We start from the raw sequence: 11,596 nt of genomic DNA on the forward strand, positions 1-11,596 counted from the left end.
ATTTTTCTTTAAAAAAGAAAAAATTATCTTTTGCTTTTTTGTTTTCTAAACTTTGGGAATTTGTGACTATTCACATTCTAAGTTGTATTGAAAATTCTTGCATGATTTCCATAAGAATCCTAAGACTTGCTGAAGTTTGAGATATTCAAAGTCTTATGATATGTTTCACAAAAGAAGAAATCACGGTACGACCGATAATAGTGATGATAGTTTTTGAAAGAATATTTGAGAAATTTTGTCTAAGTTACGTAATTCGATAAATTATATCTCAATTGAATGAAGAGTTGAAATTGCAAGAGCAAATAAGGAAGAATCAAGTCACACAATCTATTACAAGTCAAGTAGATTGTCAAATACTTGAAGATGACCAATCAAATCAAGATGAGAGAAATGACCCACCAATCAAAAAGGAAGGTTTCAATGATGACGTTGTTGAGATGAATGATTCTGATCATCAAAGTTTGGGAGAGAAATCAAAAGGTATAATAGTTATAGAGAATGATGATATATTTGAAGTATATAAGGTCATTACAAACTCCATAGAGCGAAGTGAAGATTGTTCCAAGACAAATAAAATGGAAAAAAGTGAGACATGGGTGACAAAAACAAAAGAAGATCGTGCGATTAAGAGGAGAAGTAAAAAAAGAAGACTAATGAGAAAAATCATAATAGTGAGATTATTGTTCCAACTAATGTTCTTTCCTATTATTTTTCCCGTGTTTTTTATGATTCATTAACAACAAAGTAGAGCATCAAGTTTGAAAAAATTGATCCACAACGAATGGTGAGGAGTGCTCTACAAAGAAAATACACATTTGTTGTTGGAGGAGATGAACCTTTCAAGCTTCTTTCAAAAGCTCGTGATGGTGACTACAAAGTTGCATTACTAGGGGATCCTTAAGACTCAAGGACGAATCTTCTCAAAGAAGAGACTAGAAGAAAGTGAAGAAAGAGAAGTGAGGAACAAGAAGTGACTAAGAAAATAGAGAAAATGAAGAAAAATGAAGAAGTTCAAAAAGAAAAGAGTGAAATTGAGAAAAAGTATTTAAGTGAGGAAAATCAAATGATAAAGAAACTACGTCAGTCATGTTTGAGAACTCCCCTTAGGTGAACCCTCACAACAATAATAAAAATAACCCCGATTAACTAATTGGTAAGCAACCCCAAGAAAGCTAAAATAGATTTGACTTGGAAGAATTGGACAAAGATTAAGAAGAAAGGAAATCTTGTTCCTAACTTCAAGATTTTGAATTCTACACAGTCTAATCGATCAAACTAGATTGAAAGTTCTAAAACATGCATTCTAAACATAAGAATACAAAGAAAGCATAAAACTTGAGAGATTAAATTATAAAAAAATTTCATTCAAATTGAAAGTGTTCTTACAAAATGACAAAGTACACAATATTTTTACTAAGTGAAAAGACACTAAGAAATGTCACAACCTTTTATCTAATTGACTAAATTAACTAACAACCTTTCAACTACCTCATAATATAAATACATGAAATTAAATCGGTTCATAACTCATTAAACATGTGAATAAATCTAGATTTTAAGATTCATAATGAAACAAGTGTCTTTTGATGCATGAATAGTTGTAATTCTTCACCATGAGTAAGAATCTTATCTTGGATAGTAAACATTAAATGTTGCAGCTCCTATCAATGTCATTTATTTTCTTATCATTCTTCCCTTCTTTGAGAAGATTCATCCTCGAATCTTAAAGATTTCCTTGTATTGCAATTTTGTCGTAATCATCATGAGCTTTTGAGAGAAGCTTGAAAGGTTCGTCTCCTCCAACAACAAATGTGTATTTTCTTTGTAGAGCACTCCTCACCATCCGTTGTTGATTGAATCTTTCAAACTTGATGTTCTACTTTATTTTTGACAAATCATAAAAAACATAGGGATATAATAGGAAAAAAACATAGGGAAATAATAGGAAAGAACAGTAGTTGGAACAATAATCTCACTCTCATGATTTTTCTCACTTAAATTTTTTTCCACTTCCCCTTTTATTCACACTATCTTCTTTTGTTTGTCACCAATATCTCACTTTTTTTCCATTTTATTTGTCTCGAAACTGTCTTCACCTTGCTCTACAGAGTTTGTCATGGCCTTACATCAATATTTCACCTGTCACCAAACTATTGTATCTTTTGATTCCTCTCCTAAACTTTGATGATCAGAATCATTCATCTCAACAACCCCATCACTGGAATCTTCCTTTTTGGCTTGTGGATCATTTCTCGCATCTTGATTTGGTTGGTATCTTCAAGCATTGGACAATCTATTTGACTTGTAATAGATTGTGTGACATGATTCGGACTTGCTCTTGCAACTTCAAATCTTCATCCAATTGAGATATGTGATCCATCCAATTACATAATTTAGACAAAATTTTCACCATGGATTTCAATTGGGGTGAGTCTTGGGCTTGATCGGCTTAATCTACTCAAGCCCAACCCAATTTTCAATTTTATGCTAAATTGAACTATTGGCCAAATCATCAACCGTGCTTTAGGCTTAGGGTGCATTTGGAATATATTTTCAAGTGCGTAATTTAAAAACTAAATCATTTTGGAAGAAATTTGAGTATTTGACAATCACTCAAAATAATTTTTTGAAGTGTATTTTATCCCTTTTTTTATCAAAAGTGTTTAAATAAAAATGAAATTTTTAAAAAATAATTTTTTCTTAAACCAATCCAAATAGATCCTTATTTATCAATTCGATCCGATTAAACCCATCGTTTTGATAGACAACCATAAAGGAGCTATGTGGCATATGCTTGAGCTTATGATTTGCTTGTCTCAGCTCAATTCAATGGCGCGCACACACTTATAGGAAAATTTATTAATGGTGCAAATTAATTCTTAATTAACCTTCAATTTAATAAATTGGAATACCGTGACGTTGTCATGACTTGACAAAATTTAATTGACAAAAATTTCTCCAACATCAAATAGGGAATAAATTGAGAACTTGGAAAGTTTATAAAGGCACGTTAGACAGACTGCTTCGTTTGCCTAATCCTTGAGTTAGTCCTCTTCACTTCAAACAATGAAATTGATTTACATCATTATGACATGCATCAACTAAAAACATTCTCGAATGTTACGTGTTGATGCTAAAACCAATTTAAGTCAACTGACATGTAAGTGTGTTAATAATCACGAGATTTGTGGTTCAAATTCTCCTACCTCAATTGTGATTAAAAAAAGAACGTTACATGTTTTTTTCCCTAAAGAGAACAAAAATATATGAACCAATTTCAATCCTAAAGTAATGATAATATCATAACGTTAGTACTTTTATTCCCAAACCATAATTTATGAGTACATAGGTTACATTTAGTATATTTGACCACCATTATTAATATTGTCCAGTGCATGAAGAGAACATATGCTTATTACAAGCAATTATTTTATAAAAACATAGAGTATAGTACTTAATTTATACATATCATAGTATAAAATCCTTAATTGCCTTCCATAAGATGAGCATCAAGATCTTTGCAGACTTCTTCACATAACTTCAGCATTGAATGTGAATCAGGAATCTTTCCATGCAACTTCTCATATTCTAAAGTACAGTGAGCTACACTTCCCTTTCCCTTTGGAGTAATTTGAATTATAAACCTGAAGTTTTTGTAATGCTTTAGAAGGTCTGCTTCAAGCACTTTGAAAATAATCATGTTCTTCTCCTCATCAACTGCTTCAACTAAATGCTTTGCCACCTTTGCTTCTCCATCTATATTCAAAAATATTATTTATACACTACAGATTAGTATAATATCATAAGGTTTTAAATTTCTGTTTGATTGATATTTTCTTATTCGTATTTTCATATATTCAAGAGTTCAATATTGATACAATAGTATAAATCACTATTTTCATTATATTATACCAGGAAAAAAATTTCACAACAAAACTATCAATAAATTAAATATCATTAACGTGGTCAGCGGACTTAATATACTAATAAGAAATTTAAATTTATTTAAAATTAGGTTAAATTAAAAATTTGGTCTCATACTTAGTTTAGAGAAATATAAAATTTAAAATTAGGCCGGGTTTACCATAGTGAAAAGGTAATAAATCAACAGTAATGTGAAAAGTGAACCCCATTTGATTGCTTTTGATACTTGTGTTCTGCATTCGTAATGACACATGGGGCCCACTTCCAAATTTGTAATAAAAAAGATAAAATGATTGACAAGCGAAGCGTGCTCAATCTAATCATTTTTAGAAATTACGCGTATCATTATGGTTACCATTATTGTTGTTGTTCTAGAGAAAAAATTATGAATTTTGACACATTTATTGTTATTGTTACTGTTATCGTTATCGTTACCATTACGGTTTGGGCCTCAGGGGTAATAGTAATGGTAACAGTAAATGTGATTAAATTCGTAATTTATAGTATAAACATGGTCGAAAGCAATCCAATTACATTTGCGATTTAGGCTCAGTACAATTGATCTATAAATAAAATTCCATTACGATTACACCAATTTTCATTACATTTTGATAAACGTGGCCTTAGTTTACACCCCAAAGGCAAACAATTATAATTCATAGACTATAATAATCAATTCAGTGCCTGAAACAACCTCTTAACCTCAAAAGTTACAATTTAATCTTTATGGTTTTATAAACCTTATAAATAATCCCTATATAGTTTATTAAAATATTCATAGATAGTCCCCAATAATAGAACTACTTATGAAAGTTTTATCAAACCATAAATATCACTAAATTATAATTATAAACCAAATGAACTAAATCCTAACTTTTCCAAATCATAAAGACCAAATTTACAATGTAAAATTTTCTAAATAAACATGGGTTTAATCTAAAATTGCTCATTAATAATAGAAGAAACTCATGTACCTATAAATATTGTATAAGTGACCCACACAATCTTATAAGGTTTGCAAGAGCTAGTCTCTTCATCTCATACACCCCTCAAGATTTATGGTATCTTTTTGGGTTCACAATTCTTCAGTCAGATCCCAATTTTAGACTAAATAATTATTTGGATACCGTGTGCTTTGATATAGCATATTAGAAAAATATAAGGTTTCATCTCTAAACCAATTAACAATAATGAGATGAGTAACCCATATATTCTATAGTGATTATAAATTCTCTTCATCTTTTCGATATCGTTTCCTAAAAAATATTGAACTTGTTATTTTAAACATTTTTTATAATTTCACTGAAAATGCAATCGACTCATGAAATTGAGATCTCGACATTGAATATCAGGATTGAAAGCAATGGAAAAAATAGTTGAAGGAAACAAACCATGAAAGTAGTTCCAATAGATGATAGAACCAACTTGTCCCCAATCACCCTGGTGTAACCGACAACCTTGTATTTTGTCTCCAGAAACATTGGAAATATGGTGTGGTCGTTTCGTGATGATTTCATGAAGCTTTGAAGCTGGAGCCTTCATTTCAACATGAGCCTCCACTTTCCCAGCTAGAGACATTGTGTGTTGATTTAATTGATAATGTAATCTTCTACTTTAATTTAACTCAAGAAAGTTGATTAATGATTGTTCTACCAAAATCACATGAATTTTGACATTTATTTATACATGCAGTGGCTTGTATCCTTTTAGATCAAGATTTAACATTATTTTTCCGGATTATTAGGAATAATTCTATAAGCTTATAATTAAAGACATTATTTATTGAGTATGGTGTAACAAATCAAATTGGATCTTAATTTTGGTTTCTTCCCTACTAGAATTATTGGGGATTATTATATAGGTAGTATATTATAAATGAGCATAATATATCCTCAACACTCTGAATAATTAAGCTCATTTGTTTTATTTCTTTTACATATAAGGAAGGTTTGAACTATTCTAGAGAAGGGTATAAGTATTTGAATTATACATCGAACTTTACTCAAGTTATGTATTGATGTATGAATATAAATCTCTCTCTATATTGAATGTCACGCCTTTTGGTCCCTGTTTTTTTTTTTTATTGAATATTAGTGAAGGATTGTGGGAGACGATGGGTACTATGAGAGTGTGTCAACCTAGTTGAGATATTTTAGTATAGCTATTGACCCACGTATGAATCATATCTTCTTCTTCTTAAAAGAAAAAAAATCTCTCTCTATATAACTAGTTAACAATGAATTATTAAATTTGTTAGAATGTTTTTAATTTGTTTCTTGACGCTTCGAATAACCAAATATGGGGTTCTTGTTGCTTGACGAGTGAAGCGGAGTCCAGGGGCAGTGCACCTGGTGGGGTTCGGGGGCAACAACCCCAAAACCTATTTAGAATTCGTATTTAACATATTTATTTATTTGTAATTATTTACGATTATGACCCTAGGGTTTAGAGTAGTGCGCTATATAAACTCTCTAACCCTAAAGATGTCGTTTTGTGTATTCAGAAAACATTATCTCTAATAATATTGTTCTCCCTCTGTTCTGTGGACATAACTAATACATCGTTAGTGAACAACGTGTGTCGATTTTTTTCGCTCTTTTATATTGATTAGTTGTCATTTTCATAACAATATTGATTTGTTTTCAAATAATAAAATTGTAGGTAAAAATACTCGATTTAATTTGTATTAAAAATACTCGATAAAAAAGGAACCTTTTCAAGCGACTCCCAGATGTTATGTGATGGATAGACACACGTAACATGTGTTCACAAAAATATGAGTTGCTAGTGTTTGCACGAGGTTTTTAGAGAAACTTGTTTTGTGGAGTTGAACTTGAGTTGATGTTGATTTGGTGCAGATGAGATTCGATCTCTAATACTTTGAAAATCTGATCTGATTCTCTCTTAGTTGGATGCGTACACTTGACTTGGAGAAATGGAACATGTGATGTTTATAAAGTTGAAGTCTTGGAAGAGTCTTTAGATCTTCAGAACTTGAGTTTTAAGGAATAGTTCAGTCTTTAAGAGTTTCTGATTGTAGAGAATTCTCTAGGCTCTGTGTTGAATTGCTGACCCCCACACATGAAAACAACTCCTCTATTTATAAAGTCATTTGGTGGATTTCGTGACTTGGGGTTGGTTGGTTCATGGACCTAGCATTTGGATCCAATTAATTGGATTTGGATCTTATTTGGCATTTGGATTAAATTAAGCCAATTTGTTTTTGCTAAATTGGACTTTAGTGCAAATAATAATGTCAAAATGAACCAAATTAATTTTATTCAATCCAACGGTCCTGACGAAAACACATGACATCATCGAAATTTGCCAATTTATGTTTTCAATTTCAATATGGGACACACATCACCCTTTGATTGGTCCCAAATTCAATCATTTATAGCTATGTCATTAATTTAAAAATTGACGTGACGATTTGTGATTGATTCAAAATTTCTTAATCAATTGCTAGTATAAGAAATTACGTTTTTGGCAAGAAAAATGACGAAGATTATCTTATTTTCGAAAAGTTATGATGGAGTTTTTATTGTCATGCTCGAATTAATGGTCATTAAGTATAAATAATCTAGACTGAATTATAGTAATTATCCCGTGAATTTTATATCTTGTTTAAAAAATATGTTTTAAATTTTTAAAAGTTTCATTAATAATAAATAAAGTTCAAAATATCCTTATCGTTAATTTTTAATAAAAATGATAAAATTTTTATTTAAAAATATCCTTGAATTTTCAAAATTTGCTCAACACTCTTATAATCAAGAAAAAAAATTACAAGTACTTGTACTTATATACGTGGCTTTAGAAGTTACATTAATATTCTTAACTTAAAAAATATATATATATATATTAAAACTACTGTTACAGTCAGCATATAGATGAAAACTATTTATCTACAATCCATTTCACCTCTATCTTTCATGTCCTCTCTCTCTTCTGCTTTAGTTCTATTGTCTAACACTTCTTTATTTTCATTTTCTTCTTCAATATTCTCTTACGTGTAGAAATAAAGACTTTCATACTAGTTCATTTAAATGAACATTTAAGTGGAGATTTTGATGACGAGATTTTATAGAATTTTGCGAGATTTTATGCTTTAACTTTTGGTTGGTGAATAAATTAGTGTAAGAATTGAATAAATGGAAGAAAGATGTATGAACAAAATTGAGAGAATGTATTGGAGTTATTTTCAAATTGTTTTTCGCCCTATTCGAGATAACTTCGAAAAAGTTGATTATATTAATAGCTAACCATAAGAGCATTTCTTAATCCTTTTTTCTAAGGTTAAAGGTATTAATGTAAATTGCAATGGAAAGTTTAGGAAGTATTAAAAATGTACTAACAATTTTCGCTAATTTTATGTTTAAACTTTTTTTTTTTAATAAAAATTTTACAAGTATTTTAAAAACAAAGTAATAATGATTTTCATCTCTTATCATTGAAGTATTTTTGAAAATATTTATGAAAATTTAAGAATGTTATTGAAACTTTTGAGAGTTTTAAGAATATCTTTAAATAAAATATAAAGTTTGGAGGTATTTTTTTATAATTTAATCATATAATTTAATTTTCTTTATAAACCAAAAAAAGTTCATGCATGCTTATTTTTCTTCACTTGTCATTAATGAATTTACAGTGACTATTTTACGGATGCCAATAATTTCTTGTCATCGACGACTCGAATGAAAGTCTGTTTAATTTTAGGGTACAATTGGTAGCATTTTTAGGAATAATAATCAAGTGTATAACATTATTTTAAAAAAATTGCAAATATAGATAAGTCTATTAGCGATAGACTTCTATCGTTAATAGACTTTCTATCGTTGATAGACTCTTACCAGTGATATGGTCTATTACTGATAGACTCCTACCAATAATATGGTCTATCACTGATAAATTATTTAAATTTGATTATATTTACAATTTTTTTACATTATGTTATATCTGTTAATATTTTGGGTTTAATGTCTATATTTGCAACTATCCCTTAATTTTATTAGTTTTGAATTCAACCAAAATTTAAAAATTAATTCAATCAATTTTATAAAGAAAGATTAAAATCGATAAGTAATAAAGAACAGAATTACTGAATTGACAATTTTATAAAGAAAGATTAAAATCGATAAGTAATAAAGAATAGAATTAATGAATTGATTTTTATTTTATTCCATTTATTATCAATTTGATTCTAGATTTTTTATATTTTTCTTTTTTTTTTCTAATTTTTTATTTTTATTTCCATTTTTGTTTTGAAGGGGTATTTTTTCTATTTTTTAAAATTAAAATTGAGTTTACTTCTTTTCAGATTATTAGACATTTTTCCACTTTTCTAAGTAACAAACGTATATATATACTAAGTATCCTAATATAATTGGTCTTTTTCCTAAACAACAAATATACAATCACCATAATAATTAAAAACTAAAAAAACTTAATATTAAAGTTTATTTTTAAGAGTATACATATATACTTGGTTCGGTTCAGTTTTGATTGATCCACTAAAAATTGATCGGATTCTTTATGGTTTTTTCTAAATATAAATCAAGATATCCAATTATATACTAAAAAGCAAGCCAAATAATGAATCAGTTTGTTTCAGTTTGGTTTTTTCAAATTTTTGATTTTTTATTGTACTCCTAACGACAGATAATAGCAAGAAAATATTCGATTATAAAATATATTCTAAGCTTCATGCATCCTGTTGATAAAGGATTCAAAAAGACTAAAGAAAATGTCAAGAGATGTGATTGAGATCTCATATTTGTTATATTAAGGCCTATAACATTTGAATCGAGCACAATTTAAAGGTTAAAGATCACTTTTAGTCCCTAAACTTTCGTAAAAGTAATAATTTAGTTTTTAAACTTTAGTTTATTAAGATTTAGACTTTGAACTTTCAATTTTGAAATAATTTAGTCCTTAAACTTTATCATGTAATAATTTAGTCCCTATTGTATTTTACAATGTGTAATAATTTAGTCCCTATTGTAGAAATTAATATTAATATTATTATTATTATTTTGCATAAACTAATGAGAGACTCCATACTTTTGTAAAATTACAAAGTTTATGTCACAAAATAATAAAATTGACATCTAATGTTAATAAAAAAAATTACGTTAAGGACTAAATTGTTATAAAATTGGAAGTATGAAGACTAAAGTATTACATACTAAAGTTCAAGGACTAAATTGTTACAAAATTAAAAGTACATGTACTAAATTATTACACATCAAAGTTCAAGAATTATATTGTTATTTTCATGAAAGATGAGGGACCAAAAATATTTTTGAACCAAATTTAAATAATTAACCTATTTTTGAACCAAATTTAAATAATTAACCTATGAAGCACAGATACTTCATGTGAGGCAAAGAATCAGTATCAGACACATATCGGATACTGATTCTTCCAGATACTTCCCAGATACGTATCTGACACGCGATTTGACGTATCTATTTCTATGCGTATTTTTTTTTTAAAGAAAAAAGACAAGTAACTTATCTAATCTTTCCCAATATAAAATTAGACAATCTATTTAAAAAACTCACTACTCGAGTCCAAAACTAAAAAAAAAAAAAAATGGACAAAACCTTAGACTAAAATCATCTAATCTCCATCTTTACATTTGAGTCCCCACAAAGTCCACCAAAATATAAACCATTTGGATATCTTCAACAATAAGTTCTTTGTTTATCTTCATACTTCTCCCTCTAATCTTCTTCTTATTTTTCTTTGTAATATGAGTCACTTTTCTATTGCATTTTATTAATTATTGTACTTCAACATCTTAAATGTTTTTTTTAATTGTATTTCAGTATTTGTATTCTATTTTGTGTTATTGTTATTAACTTGTATGCTAAATTTATCTACTTCCTAGATTTTTTTAAAGAAAAAAAAATGTATCTTCAACATATCAGTATCCTCATTTTTTAGAAATATATATATTAAAAAATATATAAAAAAATGACACATCTTTAGACGTATCCGTGTCCTAGTTTTTTTAGAAATTGACGAATCACCGTATCCAATCGTATCCGTATCGTGTAGCCGTATCTGTGTCTGTGTTTCATAGTAATTAACTCATTTGAAAATCCGAGCCACTCCAAATCTTACCTAATGAAGTTCAGTGTGATAAGATGTACATGATTACCGCTCGTCTATTAACAATTTTTGGTGGAAGATGAAAGTTCAAAATTTTATAATTTCACCAAAATGAGTTTAGCTCAACTGACGTTTGTACAATCAATTTTGAAGTCAGATGTTCGATTCTCGCACTCACGCACTATAAAAAAGATCTGTAATTTGTGGTTAAGAAGTTTAAATTTAATGAACAGAGAGAAACTATTCTAATTCTTAGCTTCAATAAGTCTTGAGATTAGGTGTAAATTATTCATAACTGTTTTAATACATAAATTATGCTATAATTTATTGACGAATAATTTGACATCCAGTAGGTTTATTAATATGCATTTTTATAATCCCTTTTGGATTTAATGATGTCAATTTATTTATTTTCTTTTAAATAAATCTACCAACTACATATTAAAGAGTGAATCCCATTTTGTCAACAATTCAACTGCCATTATCACAAAGGAACATTTAAAAACGTTGAGAAAGCCAACTTGAACCTAGCTCATCAATTAATTCATCTATT

The 11,596-nt window shown here is 28.5% G+C and overlaps 1 protein-coding gene across 1 annotated transcript; it reads right to left on the reverse strand.

Moving 5' to 3' along the window:
- Nucleotides 1–3,289: 3,289 nt before the first annotated feature.
- Nucleotides 3,290–5,585, reverse strand: LOC120081865 (MLP-like protein 31). Its single transcript, XM_039037041.2, has 2 exons — nucleotides 5,316–5,585; nucleotides 3,290–3,756 (listed from the first exon to the last, which is right to left on the reverse strand). Exons 1-2 carry the CDS (start codon nucleotides 5,500–5,502, stop codon nucleotides 3,485–3,487), a joined length of 459 nt encoding a protein of 152 aa, XP_038892969.1. The 5' UTR covers nucleotides 5,503–5,585; the 3' UTR covers nucleotides 3,290–3,484.
- Nucleotides 5,586–11,596: the final 6,011 nt, after the last annotated feature.

The sequence above is a fragment of the Benincasa hispida genome, chromosome 7 (assembly GCF_027475165.1).
Source record: "Benincasa hispida cultivar pf3 chromosome 7, pf3_genome.v1.1, whole genome shotgun sequence".
Taxonomy (NCBI): Eukaryota; Viridiplantae; Streptophyta; class Magnoliopsida; order Cucurbitales; family Cucurbitaceae; genus Benincasa; species Benincasa hispida.

Bases quoted from the DNA above. Each gene is read 5' to 3' on its own strand.
- LOC120081865 (XM_039037041.2), bottom strand. From the start codon at position 5,502: ATGTCTCTAGCTGGGAAAGTGGAGGCTCATGTTGAAATGAAGGCTCCA. The intron at 3,757-5,315 runs GTTTGTTTCCTT...TTTTGAATATAG, and splicing joins CTATTGGAACTACTTTCATG to ATGGAGAAGCAAAGGTGGCA.